The sequence below is a fragment of the Rhea americana genome, unplaced genomic scaffold (assembly GCF_003343005.1).
Source record: "Rhea americana isolate MKP2758 unplaced genomic scaffold, rheAme1 scaffold_173, whole genome shotgun sequence".
NCBI classification, from domain to species: domain Eukaryota; kingdom Metazoa; phylum Chordata; class Aves; order Rheiformes; family Rheidae; genus Rhea; species Rhea americana.
In genome coordinates this window covers 1,236,441-1,259,720 of record NW_028185850.1, presented here as the reverse complement: position 1 = coordinate 1,259,720, position 23,280 = coordinate 1,236,441, and the positions used below count along the sequence as shown (strand labels likewise).

Here is a 23,280-nt window from a genome sequence, read left to right as displayed (position 1 = left end):
CACGCAGCCTGGAGCTCTCCCGGGTGCCGGAGAAAGCGGGCCCGAGGGGCCGCCCTCAGCCGGGCTGCGCCGGCTCCTCGCGCCGGCGGCGGCGGCGCCGCCGGCGGCTCGCAGGGCCGTTAGGCGCCGTTACGTGCCGTTACGTGCCGTTACCGCTCCGCGTTTGACTCCTGCTCGTACGTTAGAACTTGCTCCGTTCGGGCTGTCTTTTTTTCCCCTCCAGCGCCTGGACTTGCTCAGCTAGCTGTTGCCTTTCCTGGAGCTTTCGTTGCAGTTCCTGTTCATTATGGTATAGCGAACACTTCAGACAGCAGGTTGTTAGCAGGCTACGRTATCTGAGTGCTTTCACTGCAGTGAAATAAGGGTTGTTCTCATACTGTGAGAGTGGTTTTTCTGTCTGTACTTCAATAGCAACATAAGAGGCACCGAGTTGTCTCTTAGTAGGTACCAACTGAAGATAGCAAAGTGCTATTCTGTAACAGCTTTATTTCAGAATAAAAAAGAAATCTCCCCGTCAGAGTTACTGGCTGAGGAGTTTTTTTGCTGTTGTGTTGCCTTTTTTTCTTTTTTTTTTGAGTGCAGGTGTGTGTAATTATGTGAGGTCCCAACCTGACAAGCTTCCTCCTCTCCTCCAACAATAAGGATGGAGTCATCCTAGTCATAAGAGTATTTCATTTTAAAACATTATTTTCTCTGCTTGAAAAAAAACAAAACCTCATGTTCTGTTGTAAAATGTTTCCCTCTCCTTTCCTCCCACTAGAATTCCAGATGCAGTTTGCAGGCATTTTCTAGCTATGTTTTAAATGACATGTATAGCTAATGCATTTGAGAGCTTTTAGCCTACTGATGATCTTAAATATAATTGATAGTATCAAATATAATGCAGCCATCTACAGAATGTGGGTTTTCTTGGGTTTTTTTTGTTTGTTTGTTTGTTTTTTTAAGGACCCAAATTAGCACAGGATTCTGTAATAGGAAAATGCTTTAAGAAAATCATTCATGTACCTGTGTAAAGAAATACAGAARAACACGTGTGTGAGGCAGGTTAGCGAGAATTATCCTGAAAACAAAGTAAGTAGCTTTTAAGCTACCTTCGCTACTTTTCTGAAACACTTACGACTGGTAAAGGCAGTAACCAAACTTAAAGCAGAGGTCAAGTTACATGTTGTCTCCAAGTCAAAGCAAATGACCTCTCATAACTTTCAAGTAAAACCATTTTTTTCTTCTTAAGCAGTAGAATGTCTGCCTGATGGGTAGAGAAGGGAAAAAGAGAAGCAGTAGTTCTGTATATAGCAAAATTGCTATATACAGAAGATACTSAATGTCTCATTCTAAAGGTAGAGCACATGTGTCTGTGGGGCTGAAGTGTTTCATCTTGGAAAATGCGTTTTTTGCCAGACACCTTGTAAGTTGCCATGGATGACAAACAGAACTTGTACACTTATCCCCCAAATTTATTTACAGCCTCCAGCATGAGATTGATGACAGGTATAGGAATATGTGTGTGTTAATTCAGTAAATATAAATAAGCTTTATACGTTCTGTAAACAAGTTTAATTCAAAATTTTTATAAAATACATCTTGTATTTACACACATACCTGGTCTAAAAATACGAGTTCATTGAATGCAAAGTTATAACAAACTATCAGAAACATCTGAGAGCTGTTTGTACGTTTCTTTGCACAGCATATGCAAAAGGTGAACCTAAAGATACTTTGAAACTAAAAGGTGCAAATCTGCAACTGCATAAAAATACATACTATGTTAAGTGCATATCTACATTGCATATTATACACAAGCCAAGGTTGAAGAAAAGAACAGGTAAAGTTGCAACTAGAGATTTCACAAATGTTAGTATAGAGGAAACTAAGATGCTTGGAGAAATGTGATTAGAATACAGCAGGCGATTAAATAGAACACTTTTGCATCCTCTCAGGCAATATTTCTGGTCATGTCAAATGCACAGATTCATTATGAATGTCTACTGAATACTTATACAAACAGGAACTAAGCTTTTAAGCTTTTAACTTAAGCTCTCTGACAGCCTAGTAACCTTGTATATGTGCTAGCTCTTAACATTTGATGAATTCTCATGGTCTGGTTTTAGTTTTCAAACACTAGTTTGAAAATCTTGTTAAAAAAACCCACAAATATAGCCATGAAAAGAGAGAGATCATATTACCATACAAGATTTCAATGTCAACAGAACTATACTTTGAACATGCATTATACCCTGCTAACATGCATTTTTTAATATGGCATGAATACTCTCAAAGCACTTCCAGATAGGTATTTCATTTTTACTATCTCTTGTTATGTTGTAAGATAATAGTTTAATAACTTACATAACTCATTAGAATTTTAAGTTATTGTAATGGCAGTAAACTGTACTGTAGTAAACTGCCAGTGTAATTGGTTTAGTGTAATTCTGCAGTTCTTTCACCAGAACTTCCACAGAAGCCAGAAGTTTAAAACCAATAGGAGAATCAGCCACAGAAACAGGCTCAAGAAGCTAAAGGTCTGTGGTAAGAGTTAGAATTTCAATATACATTTAGCATCAGCAATGACTGATTAAAAATAAGTTACTAAAATGTCAACTTATGCAGTCTAAAAAGATGTGAAATCACAGTTCTGATGCAGAAAATTATCCATCATGGATCAAAGACAGCCCTTTGTATTACCTTGTCATGGTTGATGTTTTTATTTCGAACATAGCAAAATAAAGATAGCAGGAATGCTTCCCCCCCCCCCTTTTAAGGAAGATACAAGTTACACAGATTCTTAAAGAAAAAAAAAAAACCCAAAAAGTAAACTTAAGATCTATTTGGTAACACTAAATACCAAAGATTTTAATGGACTAAGTAAAGTTAGTACCATGCAAAGTGAACTTCAGTGAGTGAGTTTTTTTTTTTTTTTTTGTGAAGAAACATTACCATAAGGACCATTACATAAGCAATCAGCACAGTACACAGGAAATATTTAACATGTCATCACATTATTACATAATCCTTGGATAGTCAAAATTAGTGCGACTGTAATTGTTACTAAGGCTATAATTCTGCCTTATTTAATGGAGGGAGAATCAGATCTTAAAAATTTTTTATTTCACTTTACAAGGCATAAACAATATTTGGAAAAAAATGGATGCATGTTAAATACCATGCTATTTTAAACACAAAACAGAAGAAGATGTTATAAAACGTAGTTAGGGAAGCATTCTTTTTATTTTGTGATCATAAAATAACATTGTTTAAAGATCTCACAAATTCAATAGATCATCTTTCTTTTCCAACATTAAACCAGCGCTATAGTTGACAAGTTATTTGCCTGTTTCTCTCTAATTCACACTATTAACTAAAATATTTTGATTTTGTAAATAAGCAATTTAAAGAATTATGTCACGTAGTAAATGCCTTGCTCCTTTGGTCAGAAATAGTAAATGAAAACTTCAAATACTTCTATTTTTAGTTTTTAAAAACCCAACATACATCCTCAGCCAAGGAGTATTTACGCTACACACAAGCCATAGATACAAAATACACAGTATATACATTTTTCTCAAAACAAATTGGAATTTATAAAAACACAATAGCCAAATCAAAATAATTGAGGCACTAAATTAAAAGTAGAATCTTGTTGTCTTGATTATACAGACTATTCTGTTAACAATCAGGACTGTTTCATAAATATATATTATTATCTACAGGATTTGCTGTGCCAAAAAAGCCAGCTAAGTTTAAGCTCAAAAGAAAAATTGCACTTTGAGATTGTGATAGTTAACTTCTCATTTTTCTCCTCAAATATAGTAATCTAATCCTAGTGCTTTTGGCACAGGTATCAAGCTTTATTTTTGCTACACTTTGTTATAAAACACAAGGTTCTTGTATTTTGTTCATTAAAATCTGAAGAGAGTCTTAAACAAACCTAGAACTTTGATACAAATCTATATAGCTACAATTGCTTCATTAAATAATATACACAAATATGCTTTTCGATCTTAAAACATCTTGACAACTGGATACAAAACAGTCACTTGTACTATCTCCAGCCTTCTTAGTCTTATGCATTATCAGTTTGCAAGTAAATAAAATATGGTTTCTGGCCACATTTTTACATTAGATTACACCCCAGTATACAAAGACAGAAAATAAATGTACAGTAAAAAGATTGGATAAATTAGAAGGGGTTTCTTGGTCTTGAATTCTTCTCCAACTAGTAATGATGCAGCACTGTATGCAGCCCAAAATACTCCAAACAACTGAAAAAGACATGAACAATGTTAGCTGCCATTACAAGAAAATATCTCCAGCTACCAACATATATATAAAAAAAAAAAGAACAGTAATTCTCTTAAGTATGTATGATTTATACTACAGGGTTAAATTACTATTTTTACTTCAGGATTAGTTTGGCTCAAAAGCTTTATTTTAACTGGGGTACCCTCACCTCAAGGTAACTGAAACACACATTCCTGTTCTTTTCAGGTGCAACAGCCGCAGAAAGTCTGTATCAAGCATCAAATTAGCTATGAAACCTTCATGCCCTTATCATGTGTATACATGACCCACTCAAGAAACGAAATCTCCTTGAGTCTGAATTCTCCTGCTTTGGATGTAAAAATCTCACTTGCTTAATCAATAAGGACAAATTTAAAAGACTAAAAAAGTAACATTAAAAAGTAACATTATTAAGAAAGTAACATTACCTATGAATATACAGTATGTTGTATGAAGTTAGTACTCATGCTACGCAAAAGGATCATAATCTACCAACAGCAGGTCCAAGGATCTGCTCAGTAAAAGGCAGACATACTAAGACCCAAGCAAAAAACTGCCCACAGTTTTGTCAGAAGAGTTCAAGTCCCTTGAAGGATGGTTTTATGTCCATGTTTTTAATCTATGCAGGCAGCTATTGCAGTGAGGTATTTCAGAAAAGGTATTGAAAACTACTTTATTTTGATCAATCTGTGAAAGTAAGTTCTTACCTGAGTGATTTTACATTGACAAAGAAGATACTCTTCATGTACAACTGTAATCTTTACAATATAATTTTACCTTTTCTAATATTTTATTATCAAATCTATGCAAATTTAAAATATTTAAACTACTAGTAGTTTTATGCATAAAGTAACAAAAATGAGCAGAAATTTTCAGCTATTAATGACAAAGCACAAAAAACTTAAAATCAGAGTAAATGGAATTGCTTAAACATTTTGATTTAATGTGGTTAGAACTTCAAGAGACACCTACAAAACCTCAATTGGCATCGTTTAAAAAGAAGTTAATTGCATATGATTGCATACTTCTGCTTTTGCTCCCTAAATTGAGACTGCAGAGACAGATAGAGGAAGAAGAATCAAGATTACTACCAGATTCCCTAAAACACATTAGTAAAACTGCTGCAATAAAAACAATTAAAGTACAGTACCTGAGAGGCTTTACTGACTGCATCTGGAAAAGACCTGACTGGAATTTCACTCTAAGTTCCACAGCTTTAGGGCTGCAAAATACTTCCCCAAGTATAGAGATCCCAAGCCAAGATAGAAGTAATACTTGTCACAGGAAAAGCAGTTTGGCTATATGGGGCTTAACCTGCATTTTCACACTAATGAAACAAAGATAAGAACCTTGCACAGATTTGCTCTGAATTTTACGCAAGACTGATAGAAATAACCGGGTAACTTAGATTTCCTTAACCTATATTTAATTTATGCATTAGTTAAGTGCCAGGTTAGTAATCTGCTTTTTGACTTTATCACTTAATAGTTATTCAAGTTATCAAATCACGAACAGTGATTTTCTTTATACACACTTAAATTTTGCTTCAATTACGCTATTTACWGCCAAGCCAACGTTAAAGAAATTAATCAAATCAAACAAAACAAGCACTCAAAAAGTTCACTGGTTAGCTAGTAACAGAATTTTCTCAGTTAACCTTTCCAAAAATTCAGCAATAATTTCAAGGGCTACATAAAAGCTTGTATGAAATACTGGACATGTTCAATGAACCTTATGTAGCGCTAAGATGTTTCAGGGAACATTGCTAGTTCCATAAAAGATGTCCAACAGCAGGTGATACCAATAAAGTTATTCTTGCTCTCTGCCTTACATTCCACATCCGTAAAAACAGAACAATACCTACCTTCTCAGAAAAGGATGTTGAGAGCTTTATACTGTTACCATTATGGGAAAGACTCAGAACAATGACTAACGTCATATTCATGCTGCAATAACTAAAAATAAACTGGATGATAATAGGGGAATGGATAGAAAAGCTTACTTCCAGACTCTTTCATTCTGACATTTAAGTATACATCCTCTTCTACAAATGAGCATCCTATTTTTTTAATGCAACTACTATAACACAGCAAAACACTTCAATAGAAACTAGCCTAATTAACAACAGATGTTTTTATAGCAACAAGACCACATATTCTAAGTACTCAAAATAAATATCCAAAATAGAATTTGCTTCTCAGTCTTATCCACTATGCTAGCTAAAGGGATCACAGGAGTTCAAGTTATATTTATGAATATTACGACAGATTGTTATATTGTCCTGAACAGATTAATACTTGAAGTGTTAGGATAGTGACTTAAAAATAACTGCAAATTCTCAGTAGATGTTACTGAACTTACCTTTATTAATGTAGAAACAACTTCAAATGATCCAACCACCAGAAGTACAGGTGCTATGACAATCAGGGGAAGTAGAGAATATCCTATCACACCAAGAACTTGGCCATAAGCCACCTGAAATTTTCAAGCACATAAAAACAGACTTTGTAGTACTAATCTTTTTCATCAAAAATAACAAGATCAAGTTATGACAAAATTAAATAACTATACTAACAATATGCTTGGTATTCATGAAATATCAGCTAAAGAACTCCTTAGAAGCTTAAATCACATGTATATTAAAGGACAATGTTAACGTTTCCAATGGAAGTATTTACACAAACAGGTTAAAAATATGTAATTTCACACACATTCCCCACATTTCCATGCTCCACCTTAAGCGGTTCAGCTGCCACTCTACATGGAGTGTGCGACCCATACCAAGGAGCACTGAACAAGAACAGACCTCTCAGTCACCAGCTGCAGACCTGTCTGTCACAGGCAGCACAAAATATAATTCCTTCCATTAACATATGAACACCTATTTTAAAGTACATAAGGGTTTTTAGCCTCAATGCAAGACTGCTTTAGAACCTGACTCCTTTAGGGGAGAAATCTGACTTCCAGTTTAATTTTTTTATGGCTATCTTAAATGCATTTTTTTTGAAGTATTACCATAACTGCCTTTAGCTTCTGATGTCTGATTTTCCCCTTCTGCAATTTGAAATGTTCTTTGGCCCTGCTAAGCTCCTTGCACTTAAGTTAGGAAAGACAGTGGTCACACAGGGGACTGTCTTTCAAGTGATCACTTGTGGCAGCAGATGCTTCATGGTAAGCTGTGCAGATCCATAATGACAGATTATATATTTTCAATATTTCACAATTTGAGCAACAAAATAGATTGATTTAAGTGTATCTGGATTGTGCTGATTTGTGGAAATCCAATGCAATCATATTTATGAAACTTTTTTCCACGGCAGTTTCCACAAAAGAGTCACTAGCAAATATAACCACAAGGGGGAAAAAAATCTAAATGTAAATAATGTAGGAAGCCTGCAAGACTAGTTCATCATTGATGCAAAATGTAATTAAAAACAAAAATATTACTAAATACTTCATTCTTCAAAACACAGTTCAATGCATTTTTTTTAAGCTGCAGTGCCAATTTAAGAAGTTCTTACCCTACCGACTGCACCTGTGTAGCTGTTTGTGGCTCTAGCTATAAGCCATTTTCTGTTGTTTATACTCAAGCCACTTGGTGACTTCATTTATAAACATAGCTCAAACAGCTATTCCAACCCTGCAGTTGTGCCGATGCAAGTAGCTGGAGGCAGGCATATAGGCCGTAATTGCATTTGACTTCACAGTTGAAAAGCATGAACTGAGTTTCATTCTGTAGTGGGTTTATATTGCACCAGTCTAAGGAAGAAAACAAATGCTGGTAGGAGGAGGGGGGAGGGCTGTGTGGGCAAGGAGAAAGGGTCCGATTTAGCTCAGTGACTGAAACCTTGAAGGCACTTCTCTGGAGATGAATTCAGCTCTGGATCACAGGCACTTGTCAGAATTTCTGGGACTCAGGCTAAGAATTTCCATACTGTTCATCACATCTAGCACACTATGCACTGTACAGAAAGAGTGGTTGTCCATGTTAGATTCTACTTTGGAGGCCAAGAACCTAGAATATAGGTATTATAGTAGCAACCAGATTCTCTATTCTTAATGAGCTACAACGTCCAAAGTCAAGAACTGTGACAACCCAATCACTGCTGAAAAGAGTAGCCAAGAGACTAATTACCTCCCCTTCCCTCATTTTCACACACAGCTACTTACTTCTCCTCCAAGAACCCTGGCCAATAAAAAAATTGTCAAGGATCCAAATATCCAAATAGTTATAATCCAAGAAACAACCTTAAAAGATAAAGAACAATTCATTTATATTACTAATTTTCACAGAAGTCAAGAAATTTATTATACAAAAATGAATTCTGAATTGCAGCAAATACATAGAATTTTACTCTGTATTAAAATGGAGATCAAAAACAAAATGCAGAAGTAACATTAATTATAAGTTTGGTGAACAAGCAATGCTCAGAGGAAAAAATATTAGTATTTCATCAGTATTTTAGTATTGTATCACAGAAGAGAGAGGTTAGTTAATCATAAAAGCTAAGATCACCCCAGTTAAATCTTAGCTAATGCAAAAGTTCAGCTGAGACTTAGATTTTATAACATGAAAAAACAACATGTTTCATTCCACTAAACAGAAGCTAGCATCATGCCGCCTACTCCAAAAAAGTTTTAAAAGTCAACTCAAACCAATAAAGAGAGTTGGAATTCTGCTTTCATCTTAGATATACTATCTTATGCTTCACTCAAACAGAGAATGCTCAAAAGTGAAGACAAAACTGACTAACACTACAACTTGAGGATGATGAAAATTTAAGAACCAACCTCAGACTCCCGGGCCCAAGTCAATATTTTCTCTTTATTTTTTCTTTGTTATATCCTTAAACAGAGTAAGAAATCTTAAAATCATTCTCTTGTTTAATAGAGCATTCAAAATAACATAATTGTTCTTGGATTTGAGCCACCAGGAGATCAGAGGTGGTGCTCTCCCTTTTAAAATAACCTTTTTAGAGAGAAACGACAACCTCACTCAAGTCTTTGTATTTCTAAGAGTACAATGGCTACACTTAAAATCGATTAGTACTCAGTTCAACTTGCTAGCTTAATTAAGAATTCTAGATTCACACAAAAATCAAATCAGGGATAATTTTCTTCTTTACAGTCAAAATCACAGCACTACTTCAAAAAAAAGCTTTATGTTATTTGTGAAAACAGAGCATGGCCTCCTTTTACTTCCTGCTTTCCTCTACTGTGTAAAAGAGGAGAACCAAATTAACGTGTTAGAGTAGGAACACTCATCTCTCGCCTGCATACAGCCCACCATTCAGTTTATCTTGTCAAGCTACTGTCATTCATCTTGTTACTAGCTACCAGCTTTCACTACTCCTCCTCACACATATAGAGTACTCTTACTCCTGTAGGATAAATCCATATTAGATCTACCATTCATTCACAGTTTATCTGTCACAGGATCAAGGAATTTTCCTTGCTTTGCCCAGGAGGCAGCTAAATGGTCCACTCAGAAGACCTGAATAATACAGTGTTTCAATCTACTCATTTTAAGTCTAAGAGAAACAAGATAGAGTGAATTCTTAGTCAGCATTTGGTATACCATATGGTACCTAGGAGTCACAAACTGAATGATTTTATCTTACCATTCACAAGAATTTTAGCATAAGCATAGTCTGTTACTTTACATATGACATACTGCTATGCTCTAAACTATATATTATATATATATATATATATATATAAAAATCTATATTGTCATAAAGATTTATGAAGTCTGATGCAATTAACTATTGCCAAAAGATGACCTAAGCTCATATTCAAATTAGGACCATAAATGACATTGCTTCTCTGTTTCAATACAAACGTAAACAAAATACCCCTAACTGTTTACAGAGGCCAATTAGATCTGCATAATACCTCTAACTATTTATTCACTCTAGAGTTAAAAGGAATTACGGAAAAATTCTATTGACCAGACGAAAAGTTATTTAATTGTAATTGAACAGGAAGGACAAAAGAGCCCTAAGCACTAACGAAGATAAAATGCACCAGATAACAGTTGTGGTACAGCATGAGTTAGACAAATGGCTTTATTTGTCAGGAAATTAAAATTCATGGCATCCGCACAAATGTTCTTTGGTAAAATTTTTAGTAATAAAAAAGCAAGTTAAAAAGAAGGTCACAATTAAAATGACAAGATTCACTAATATGACTATAATCATATTAATTTCCTTCAACGACCACCTCTTTTCTTTGTTCTACTATAAAAAAATCTGACATTTTGTCACAATTAACTTTATCCACAGGCATTCTAATACAGTTTAAATTAAAAGCCAGACAGAAGAAGTGTAATTGGAATACCCTATACTAGTATGTGAAGAAAGGACATTCCACCTGTGCAAAAATGCCAATTATTTAGCAGTCTTGTCCCCAGATTTACTTCAGATTTCTTTTTAGATAGAAGGCTTACCTTGAATTGCCCATATAGTGAAATCATTGAGAAGAAGAGGACAACTGCCAGAGGACCCCAAAAATCTGGATTGTCTCTCACCACCTGTCTATTAAACCCAAGAGATGGCATAGGCATCAACACACATCGAATTTTGTAGTAAATATCCTTCAGGTCAATGTCCAGTTCTTCCCTGAAATTGTAAGGCAAGGGAGCATTACTAAATGCCACAGTAATGAAACAGATCATAAAAATGTGTGTTTAGGAGCAAACAGCAGGTTTGTAGAACAGTATCATTGTAAGGCTTTCTGAAGCCATGACAAGTAAAGGAACAGTTACAGTAATACCTTACCCTTATCATGCATTCAGTAACCTTCATAACATAACATATATTTAATTATACCAAAATAAGTTCTATGACTGAGAACAGAAAATATCCACAGCACATCCTAACAGTCTATATTAAGAAAGTAAATCAATTTTCTGACATGCAGAAACACACATGGTACATTAATACCACTGTAAATATTCATGAGTCAACAATATATGAATACACTCAAGTGGGATGTCTGGATGTATTCTTGTATTCAGCAGTGTGCCATGAGTTCCCATTTGTTACTGAAACACATTTAAATTCTACAAGAAAGAATACCCTTACATTCAGTAAACCTAAAACATTCAAAATATGCTTCACCAGGTCAAAACAATTTGTTAATTAAGATGAAGTATCACTCGCCTCAACAATAGCAGTTTTCCCCATACCAATTTATGCCAAACATTTAATTACTGGCTTGTTTCCAGTATGGATAAAAATAAATAAAAGCTGATTAACCAGCAATAACTTTAACAATAGATGTTGCACTTTTTTAATTGCCTTTTCCAGTCCTTGGCTACAAACTATCCATAGGTAGCTACAAATTGACCAGAAGACTCTTCCTACATAGGAGAGTTAACTGGTGTAACTCTTGCCCTGACTGTCCTAGATAAGAAGGAAGTAGACTTTCCAAGTAACAGGCAATTCCATTAACTTACATCACTTAGAGAAGCAGTTAAAGAACAGAACTTTAAATTACAGTTTTCCCTATGCAGTAATGATTGAGAAGCTCTGAAGACCTAAAAGAGATTTCTGGGAGATATCCCTCTGCTCTGCATTTACGAACATCTCTAACACAGCTGGAAAAATGGAATTGTCTTGAAGTTTGTTTATGAAAGTTCTGTACTAGACTCTGATTTATGACTTTTTTCAGAAAAGTTCAAGCAAGAAATAAATGCAGTAAAGACATGATTCATCACAATTTCTCTTTCAAGAATGAAATACTGCTTGCTGAGTTTCTGGAAGCATTTTCAGCATTGCTACTATGGAAGCTATTTCTGGATTGCTTTTACTAGCCTGTTTCTAAATAATAACTAAAAAAATGTTAACACATTCCTAAATCTAAGGAGTACACTAAAAGCCTCTATTTTTCCTCCATCCATCTAAATAGTCAGTAAGCAGTGTTGTTGTATTTCACTCCAAAAGTTGTGTAACAGTTTTCCTTTCTGGAATTAGTTTTTTGTCATTGCCCAGGGCTTCTGATAGTTTCTCATTTGGACAAACTGTCTTTCCCATGAAGCTTACAGTTACCTTGCTTAAAAAGAGGTGACAGCTCTTACAAGAGACAAATGTCATAAGCAAGACTGCTCAATAAAGAAATCTCACTCTATTGAACAAAAACCTTTCAACGATAGCATCATATCAGCAAACTTCTCATAGCTGCTTGCTATTCTTTAACACTTCTACAGAATAATTCAGATTATAAGCCTTTGTCACATGTTCTGGGAAAAATCAGAACTGTGTAAGAACTGCTATATGAAGTCAAATTAAGGTTATCTCTATTAAGAGGATTATATTCATCCTATTCCCTACTAAATTATCCTTTCCGTGTCATGTCCTCTTTGCTTCCAATAATCAGCAGCTTAGGACATAACTACCTTTGAATCACAAACATAGTGTTGTAATATACAATGMTACATAAAAGAGGGAACTGGTATGTTCTCACCCCAATACACCATTATATTTGTTAATTAAAAATTAGGTATGTACAAAATACTTACTCACACAAGTGCTACTGCTGCACATTTTAAGTTATAGCACTTTTCAAGTAGCAGTTTCAGTATTAAGTCCTCCAGGCAATTTGTTTTCTCCCAGCACTTTCATTTGAACACTTCAGAGTACTTTCCTTCTCACTCTGCTTATTAAGGCATCATTTTCTTTAATTAACGAAGGAAAACAGGGAGACTATGAGAGCTAAGTCGCTTAGCTGCAGAACAAGGACTAAAACCCAACCTTCCTGCTGTGCAGTGTAGAAACCCTGAGATACAAACTTTCTTCCCCTAATCATGTTCCTGAAGTAGAGATTTTCAATGTTACAGCCATTTTTGTCTTTAAACACTAACTACACTAATACAGCTTTATAAAATAATATAGCATCAAAGTCTGTAAAGTTTGCACCTCATTACTTCTTACAATCCTGCTGTAATGATTATGATTCACAATGCAACACAGCAACTTACAAAATTCATTTAACGTTGATTCAGTTAAAAAAAAAAGTCACGATTGTCTTAACCTCTGATTCCCTAACAGCACTGAGAAACTCATACTATCAGCATAAAAAAATAGAAAAAATATGATCTAATTTTTAAATCACAAGACGATCAACAGATAAAAGCAGAAGAGAAATAAGTCTAAATATTTATGCTTAGATTAATAAAACCTGAGGGCTATTTCCTCCATTTTCATTCCTTCCCCATGGTGTGTTAGCTTGTTAGCTTCTCTTTTACATTATAAATAAAATCTATAATGAAAAACATCTTCATTCCTGCACCAGAAAGCAGACTTATTCCTCAAGTCATTCACTGAAAAAAATTCTCATCACAGCAAGAGACTGTGGGACAGTTTGAGAGTTTAGGAGTCGTCTGTTTTTCCTAAACCGCTAATAAGGACAGATAACAAAAAATAATTACAACATACAGGAGTGGCTTGTTATCTTCTGGGTCATCATCTTCTACTTCCAGAAGCCAACCATACCCTCTCTGTCTCAGGAATGTAGTTGCAGTAGATTCTTTGATGAATTCTCCTCCTCCTCCAAGATTTAGCTTAACATCTGGAGTTGTTATGGAACCACTAAGATCTTAGAGAAAAAGGAAGAAAAAAATGTACCTTTTTATGCCTTGCCAAAAGCCATTTGATTTCAAAATTACTGGAAGATAAAGAACAGGCATACAAAGCTATGTGTGCTGGTTATCACTATAAAAATATACAAATATAAAAATTTTATAGAATAAAATTATACTTTAAGGGTACATAAATCAAAATGATTCTTTCAGTTTTAAAGCAATAGCAACAATGTTGTTTTATAACAACAAATCACCAAGTTCTAGCTTCCAGACTAACCCTGTTTTTTTGGTGATACAGTGTTATGGCATGCTAGCACAGGCTTCAGTTCATGTTCTCTCATTGATCTTCCACACAAAAGGAAAACATCCGTATATTTTTATTTATAGCCTGCCTTTAACAGGCTTGTACCTTTTTAAAAATCACTATTAGAGATTCTTAGGCTCCACTTTTCCCGTCAGTAATGAGAGATGTAAGTTCTCTTTAATCAAGCTTAAATTCAAGCTTCCCCATAAATGCTTTTCAATGACTTCAAAATCATGAAAACACCATCTGCACAGGATCCTCATAGAGATTTCAACAACTACAAGAAGAGATTGCTCTTTGCTCACGAAAATTTCAGAAGTACACTGTTCCTACCACACACAAGCAAAGCCTCCTGCTGTTTACAGAGAAAAAAAAGAAAAATTATTTTTCATGCCTGAACTTTATTACGGTGAAAGCCTGATGAGTTTTCTACCATCACTGGGACCTTTTAACTTTCCCAGCATTTGCTTATGCTACAATGTAACACTGCTTTGCAAAGAGGGGTTCTTGCTATTCTTTGTGCACAGCTGTGGCCATCAAAATCAACATCTGTAACAATCCCATCAGCCATCTATTTCTTCTTTCTCAGTGAAGAGTGGCAATCCACTCTGATGCAAGAAACCTTCTACACTGTCTTTCTTACTAAGACTTCTTCTAGCATTTGATGATGGATGAATACCTAATAGCAGAGTTTTTAATCATGAAACCCATAAATGTGATGTTAAGTCAAGGCAGCGTTTTGCAAGGTTACTTCTCAGGCACAGCAGAAACCCGTAGAAACCAGTCTGCCACTACTCTTCCATTGACTGGTATRAAACTGATAACACCAGACTAACCAAGTGCTGAAGAATCAGCCAAGAATTTATGTTTTTGATGCTTGCTATAGTGAAAGTTAGGATGCTTCTGTTGCTGCTATCTGAGGCAGAACACCGTATAAGCACTTCTAAAGACTCTCACGTGCCTCACCTCAAGTGGGCATTTCAGAAAACTAGAAGATGTTCTTTTCTCTTACATTTGAAAAAGCAGTGCAAAAGATAAGAAAATAGCCTATTCTTGAAATCATATCTGTCCACTTAATTGAARAGGACACTTCACCATTCCCCCTCCCACAAGAACCTCCTATCTCTCAGAGAAATGACAGATGATGATAAAACAGCTTATGTTTTTATTCTTTGTATGGATCAGGATTTTTGAAATTAAGAGAAATAGTGCAGCATGTAGTATTTTTATTTATAAATACTAAGATGATTAACTTCGTTTATGTTTTTGTTTCTGGGAGTATGCAAAGTGCTGCATGGGTCAACACAAGTACACTTGAGCAGGCATGTGATCACACCTTGTATTCATGAAGAATACAAAGCCAAGTCCAATTCAACACATCCTACTAGAATTGGTTGGGTCCAGCACACTATTAATAATGCTTAGCAAATATTTTCTGCCAGGTTTCAGAGTTTTCATGCAGTAGTACACAGATTCTTTTTCCAGACCAAGGTGGTGGGGGGGAACACTGCTCCAAATTGTTACTTGGTGAATTTCGCAGTTCCTTTGCCATGGAATAGTAATCAACTACTAAGGAGTTACGCATTCTACAGTAGTCTTCCACTTCAATTATGCTCTTCCAGGGTGGGGCATATGAGTCAGGACTTGCATGGTTTCCTACCCCTATTCATAACCAAGAAAGTTTTAACTAAATAAATATACAAGGTGAAGAGGTGATTAAGGAAGTAGACAATATCATTAACTATTTTTTTAAAAAAGTAGCAAGATATTTAGCTCTTTTATGTTTTTACAGTATTGAGACAGATCTTCATGGCATGTTAGTAAGCAACAGCAATTTGTGCAGCAGTCTAGTAGCAGGACACACTTCACCCCCTAAACTACACACAGTGTTCCTCTTCTCAGCATTACTGAGCTGTAAGAAGACATGGCATAGAGACTTTGCAACAGCAGTACATCGAAGGTGAGCTTACATTAATATCATTAATAGATACCAAATCGCACTTCCAGCATCTAGGGAAACAGAAGCAGCCCGTGATGGCACTTGACGTGTCAGGACGCTTGGCACAGTCCCGATTACGGCATCCAGAAAAGCAGAGAAACCAAGCACCAGGGCTGGCTCTGCCACGCAGGTAAAGCCGCAGCCCGCTCGCGTTACCCAACGCTCCCGGAGCGGCGGAGCCCGGGCCGGGGGCTGCTGCGACTCAGCCACGGCGGTACTCGACCCTACTCCGCCTCCAGCCACGCCATCAACCTCGGCCGTGGGGGAGGGGGGAGGGAGGACGGACGGACGACGGCACCTCTTGCATCAGAGGCGCGGGAGCCGCCCGCTCCCCGCCGGAGCGGGGCCGGGCCGGGCCCCTCTCCCGAGAGGGCGAGCGCGGCCCCGAGCGCGGCCCCGCGCTCACCTTCGGCATCGGCCGAGGAGACAAAGGTGAAGTCTCCGTTGCTGGGCGCATAGGGCGGCGGCTGCTGAGGGCCCGGGGGCTGCATTTCCCCGCCCGCTGCGGCGGCCGCGGGGCGGCGGGAGGCGAGCGGCACCGCGGCCTAGGGCCTCCCCGCGTCCCTCCCTCAGCGGCGGCAGCAACGGCCCAACTCGCACCGCGCAGCCGCCGCGCAGCCGCCTCGCAGCGCAACAACAACGGACACCACCCCCCGATTGGCTGCTTGCAACGCGCGCCCCGATTGGCTGCTACAGAGCCACTTCTGACCGGCGCCCCAGCTACGTCCTGGGGAGTGAGGTCACCTCAGCTCCTGTATAAGGCCCCTCCTGATTGGATGAGACACAATCGGGCGCAGGGAGGCGGGGAGACGCGGGCCCTGCCGTGTGCCGTTACCCCGCCCCGCCCTCGGGCGGAGGGCGTCACGCTGCTCGCGGCCGGCTGCGTCATCGCCCGGCCAACGGCTGCGGCGGCCCCTGAGCGCGTCGCCGGCAGCGCGCGCGTAGGAAGCSGAGCTGGAGGTCCTGGGCCCTGCGTAGAGCAGAGGCGCAGTGATGGGAATGGGCAACGGGGAGCTCGGTCCTAACGGTTCCCCTGCTCATGCATACCCCTGGCTAGTGCCCTGCGCTGTTAAAGTTGATCTGCTCCAAGACTTGTGGGTGACCAAGCAAGTTCGTAAGATACATAAGCGCTAGACCAAAAATCAGGTATCAAAAGACTTGCTGGTAAACAACGAACTTTTCAAAAACAACTTTGGGCTTTTTTAWTTTTCTCTGACCACTGAGGAAAACCAATATCCCAAATACTTTCCACTATGGATATGAAAAAGTGAATCCTTCCTTTGTATTGATGGAGAAGGATACRCCTCCATCTATGCACTGACAGCTAGTATGGCTCCACCTCCCCGTATCCTCAACTGGGGATATGGGTCATTCGGAAACCATTTTTTTTTCCGTATGCAATTCTAAACCTGTTTTGTTATCCTGCACCCTTTCTCCCCTCCTCCTATTCTTACAGCTTTGCTCCYGCTCAACACCTGCATGCAGCTTTCATTTTTTGCTGCTATGGCAAATTGCTGTGTATTAACTGTGCCTTTGGTAGTTCTTCTACCAAATCAGGGSTCCACAAGGATCAGTTCAACCTAGTATCCCAACAGACTATTCTCTCAGACCTACTGTTCCAAGGTTTCCAGACTGCTATCCTGTAATTCCTTTGTTTACGAGGAAATCTGGAAGAGTGACCGACCTGACTTAGGATACAACACATTACATATACTCCCTGAAAATGTCTTTTTTGCTCACAGGTTTTAATAAATAGAATGGATTAAGATCTAAAAACCTTTCCCATAGCATAAGCTACCGCATCCAAGGTAACCCCTCTACCAGGGCTTGCTGGTAACAACTCTGCAAAAGGCTATGAAGCAGGACCAAATTCATGAGCTARTTAATCATAGTGCTGGGAAGCATACATTTCATTGTCCTGCAAAGAGTCCTATGTAATACTAAAGAATTTTTTAAAATAATATGACTGAGATGCTGTTGCCAGTCCCTGGTATAATACGAAGACAAGCACTATAGCTCTGTTTGTGATCTATATTTCAAAGAATGAGGAACCAGGGTCTCTTTCTTGATGGGTTCAATRATTAGACCTTTTACTTATTAAAACTAGGCAATATTTAACTTACTAGGGTCTTAATTGAAGCACTAAAATAAAACTAAACAYCTGCACAAAATCCTGAATGTATTTTCCTACTTGTAACCAATTAAACATGTGGGTTTAACTYGTATTTTATACAGTTCAGTGGGAGAAAGGGAAGGGAGAAGGAGAGAATGGAAATACAGTAACATCTAGTAACAATCCCTAACAATCAATCTAACATTACCAAGTACCTGTGTCATAGCTTATGTCCTCCTTGTGTCTGGTAAATGACTGATGAGATATTGGTCCTTTAGTAGCTCATGTCTGCTATGTTAGAACCCCGAAATAGGTGATCCGCAGGGGCTCCAAGGGCTGTCCCAGTTTAAGTGATAGGTAAGGAGCCACCATAGTCACTGATAATTTATTTTGAAAGGTTGAGGCATCCTCTCCCGTAGCCTCTCTTGAGTAATTTCAGCTTTTCTGAAATGAATACAATGGTATATAGAAACTACACACTACCGTGCCCAGTCTCCTTAGAGGGGGGCTTCTCTGGCCCCTTCCTTTCCCTTTTAGACCTTCTGCAAATGAGCCCGGGGCCAAGGACACTCTAGCACTGCTTTTGCCAAACCTGACCTTGCGCCAGAGTTCAGTTCAGGGTGGGATTCTGAAGAGTGTTCAGCAACAGTRTTTGTTAAGGAACTTGTTTTGACCTGTTGCTGGCTACTAGATTTCTCATAATTTTATGCGTTTGCCATTTCTGTGCACTTTAGAAATGGCATTCATTGATTACAGCGCAGAATACAGGTGCAAATGTTGTRAACAACTGTCAGTTGCTACAGTTTGTTTGCTGAGGTTTAAATTGTAACTCTTTGCACACAGTTACCACTCCAAGTATCTTAACTGCTTACAAGTAGGAGCTTCACACCTACTAGCTATAGGACAATTATTTGCTGACTGTACAGCAACCAGACACAGAAAAAACACAAGTTGTGTGAGGGTAATATTTGAAAAGGCTRTAGGAAGCTGTGCTGTGTACAAGTGCCTTGTAAGATAACCACAAATACAGTCTATCTGAAAATGGTTATTTTGTCAACTGTTCCTGTTTACTTTAAATTACTGGATTATAGAATTATGTAGCATAYGAATTTACTGGAACATTTTGCAATATTTACAGCATGATAAGGAAATCAGAGGCACCGATGTTCAGCATCTTGTTCTGCTTTCTTGGGGGGAAATCTGAAACCAACTGCTGTGAYAGAGGAAGGAGGCAGAGGTGCTGAGGAATTGTATTCCTAATATCTCACAGAAATATCTGTTTAGGCTACTATAATAGTTATGAATGAGAACGTGTTTCAGATCAAGGAACAGTGATGTATTTCTACATATTTCTGGCAATGGCAAGCTATTGCACAACATATTTCTGCAAACCGGATATTAAGTAATTACATAAGATGTAAACATGCAGAGAGGAAACCTGCAGGTATGTATTATCAAATCATAAGCTTTTGACAAGCACTAAGATAATTTGCTGCTTATTCAGAGAGTCTTTTTAATTTGACAGCAAACAGATGCCAGTAAATGTTTTTCCTTCTTGCTATTTTCATACTTCTTTAATATTTGCAAAGAAGAATGTTCAGAAATGTTTTAACTTCATTTTGCTGTAAAGGTTTATCTCTAAGAATCTCTAGATGTCTTTGTCTGGCAGTGGGGAATTTGCAACAATTCATTTTAACTATTTCTTTAAATGAAAAAGAAAAGCCTGTGTGACATTTACTCATAAAATATTTTAGAAAAGGTGTAATATGCATCGTGATACTTTTGCAGGAGCAAATTCTAACTAGTCTTTCAGCATTATAAAGCCAGAATAGTTCTCCTGAACTTACTGCTGAGTAGTAATCTAGTATACTACTAATCATTACTAGTTACTACTAATTATTAACATTCTAACTGTTTAGTATACTGCTACATAGTACTAAGTGAAATCGGTGTAACTGAGAAAGAAATACACCTATCATTCTCAAAGTCTTATTTTCCAAACTGGCCATTATTTTATGACCTGGATGAGGGGACAGAGGGCCACCTCAGCAAGTTTGCTGATGATACCAAGCTGGGAGGAGTGGCTGATGCAGCAGAGGGCTGTGCTGCCATTCAGAGAGACACCTGGACAGGCTGGAGAGCTGCGCAGAGAGGAACATCATGAGGTTCAACAAGGGCAAGTGCAGAGTCCCACACCTAGGGAAAAATAACCCTAGGCACCAATACAGCTGGGTCAGCTGGGGGCTGACCTTCTGGAGAGCAGCTCTGCAGAGAAGGCCCTGGGAGTGCTGGTGGATGACAAGTTGACCCTGAGCCAGCAATGTGCCCTTGTGGTCAGGAAGGCCAGTGGTATCCTGGGGTGCATTAGGAAGACTGTTGCCAGCAGTTCGAGGGAGGAGATCCTGCCCCTCTCCTCAGCCCTGGGGAGGCCTCATCTTGAGTACTGTGTCCARCTCGGGGCTGCCCAGYCCAAGAGAGACATGGAGCTACTGGAGAGAGTCCAGCATAGGGCTACRAGGATGATCAGAGGGCTGGAGCACCTGCCCTATGAGRARMGGCTGCGAGAGCTGGGCCTCTTCAGCCTGGGGAAGAGAAGCCTGAGGGGGGATCTTATCAATCTGTACAAGTACCTGAAGGGAGGGTGTCAGGTGGATGGGGACAAACTCTTTTCAGTTGTCCCRTGTGACAGGACAAGAGGCAATGGGCAGAAACTGAAGCACAGGAAGTTCYRCCTGACCGTGAGTGGGAATTTCTTCCCTGTGAGAGTGACGGAGCACTGGAACAGGTTGCCCAGAGAGGTTGCGGAGTCTCCTTCTCTGGAGATSTTCAAGGCCYGCCTGGATGCACCCCTGTCTAACTTGCTCTAGGTGACCGTGCTGAGCAGGTGGGTTGGACTAGATGATCTCCAGAGGTCCCTTCCAACCTTACTGATTCTATAATTCTATGATTCTATGATTTTGTGTGCTTAAGGTTGTCATATTGAAGCATCCAGCATGTGAARTAATTCCAAGTTAAGGGAAGAAGTGAGGCCACTGGGAATTCTAAAAGCTTTAGAATATTTAAGTTTTGCCTTACAGAAAGTTGCTGTCAATAGCCTATGCATCTACACTTGGCATCTCAATATTTTAATTGATAGTGGAGAAAAACAGATATAAAACAAAAGAAATAGCAGAAAACCATATTATACTGAACATAAATCATTACAGAGACTTAACTCTAGATGGAATATTTGATCAAAGGTTTGATTTTCAGTCTATTTGTCTGATATAAAAAAAGAAGTCCTGCTAGCTTCAGGTCTTCTAAGTAAATATACAGCGCAARGACTAGAGCCAATATATAGATTCTTTCATATATTGTTCCAGGAATACACTGCAGACAGAAGACTCTGCAAGCTATTGACATCCAGAGGTGAAGAAAGGGTATGTTTATCTACAGAAAATGAATACTATTTCAGATATTCCCAATACTTACTGCAGTTTGCTCCTCTGCACTTGTGGATCCTCTCTAGATGCCACTAGAATAATTTTGGTCTTCCTGTAAAGAATTGATCTGCATATTTTTCTGATTTTTTAGATACTTACCCAGTTGTGTTAGTGTACTAGGACTTATAAGGTTAGATTTTTTGGAAATTACTCACCAAGTAATAAAACAAAAAATGAGAATGTGGAAAATCCTCAAATTTAGGTCACTTAAAACTACATTCCTGAAAAGAGTGTCTCCTTACTCTTCAACTGGAATCAGAGCCTCAGATCTTTGGAAATTACACTGGAAGCTTTCAACAAATTAAAGAAATGTGTTATTAAATATCTGGGCAAAATATGTTGCTCTGTTGCAAGTCTCAAGTTGCACACCAAAAACAGTGCTGGCATCACAGGAACACTGAGTAAAGTCCTTGAAATCTGTGCAAACTTATAAGATCTTACTGTGGAGTTTACACCACTTACTATGGAAGAACAACAACAGATCACAACAATGACAAAGCTGAAAAGCTTACATATGAGAGATCTGCAAAGTAAAAATATAGAGGGTACAGTATTGCTAGCAATAAGCATATTTTAGACAAATGTAGATGAGAAACTAAAACAAAGGGGCTCATGGCTGCCTTCATCTTCAATATGGAAGATGCTGGATTTGATCTGTTTGGGAACTATAATGTTGCTACAACACAGTTCCATATTCAAGGTGAAAGTGATTGCAGAGTGTTTAATTATGTAAATTTAATTATGTAAATTTAGTTATGTTATTTAGTTATGTAAATTAGGCCTGGCCTCAGAATTCCTATAAATTGTCATTTCATGATATTCTTGGTACATAATAGCCTTTGAATTCCTGTTAGTTGTCATTTCATCATATTCTTTGTTCTTAGTACACAATATATTAAAATTTCTCTTTTTAATTAAAAATGGAGGGTGGTTTTTATAATAGATAGACAGGACCAAATGAGAGAAAAAAAATTAGCAGAACTCTGATGCAGATAATCCACAATAAATGAGATAATGTCTATATGTCAGCTAAGCTTTATAAGTGTAATAGGATACAAGATATCCTAACACAGCCTATTACCTCACTTTAACTTAGTTTTCACAACAGATGCATACTTTTTTTAGTAAGCAGATGAGACTATTATCCTAATGTACCTTAATCTAGACCTGTAACACTGGTCAGAATTTTTTTCCTAATTGCTTCCTTCCTACATCACTGTCATAACTTCTAGGTGAGCATCTTTTTTAAAGACGTCTAGTTTTGATTTTAATAGCATGAATATCTTGAATATTCATTTCATCTTAAAATTACAATGGTATAATAATGAAAAAAGATCCTTTGGCAGATAGTGTGAAGGACTATTCCTCTAATATTTGTTTTGAACTAGTTTCATCTGGTGGCCAATAGTTCTTGTACTGGAAGAAAAAATGAACAGTCACTATCTACCCACCTTCTCTATATCACTCAGTATTTTGTAGATCTCTGTCATATTCTCCTAGGTCATCTCTTTTCCTTGTTGA

At 37.8% G+C, this 23,280-nt stretch overlaps 1 protein-coding gene across 1 annotated transcript; it reads right to left on the bottom strand.

Annotated features, from left to right (window-relative positions):
- Positions 1–3,206: 3,206 nt before the first annotated feature.
- On the bottom strand, positions 3,207–16,782 carry YIPF4 (Yip1 domain family member 4). The gene is made up of 6 exons (XM_085301176.1): positions 16,571–16,782; positions 13,716–13,875; positions 10,727–10,898; positions 8,449–8,526; positions 6,640–6,753; positions 3,207–4,259 (listed from the first exon to the last, which is right to left on the bottom strand). The coding sequence occupies exons 1-6, from the start codon at positions 16,653–16,655 to the stop codon at positions 4,122–4,124; spliced, it is 747 nt and encodes a 248-aa protein (XP_085157302.1). The 5' UTR covers positions 16,656–16,782; the 3' UTR covers positions 3,207–4,121.
- Positions 16,783–23,280: the final 6,498 nt, after the last annotated feature.

What these genes read in the sequence shown, in the direction of transcription:
- YIPF4 (XM_085301176.1), bottom strand. Translation starts at nt 16,655, where the DNA reads ATGCAGCCCCCGGGCCCTCAGCAGCCGCCGCCCTATGCGCCCAGCAAC. An exon ending in CACTATATGGGCAATTCAAG is followed by an intron (nt 8,527 to 10,726) that starts GTAAGCCTTCTA and finishes TTATCTTTTAAG; the next exon opens with GTTGTTTCTTGGATTATAAC. An exon ending in CCAGGGTTCTTGGAGGAGAA is followed by an intron (nt 6,754 to 8,448) that starts GTAAGTAGCTGT and finishes TGAAAATTTCAG; the next exon opens with GTGGCTTATGGCCAAGTTCT.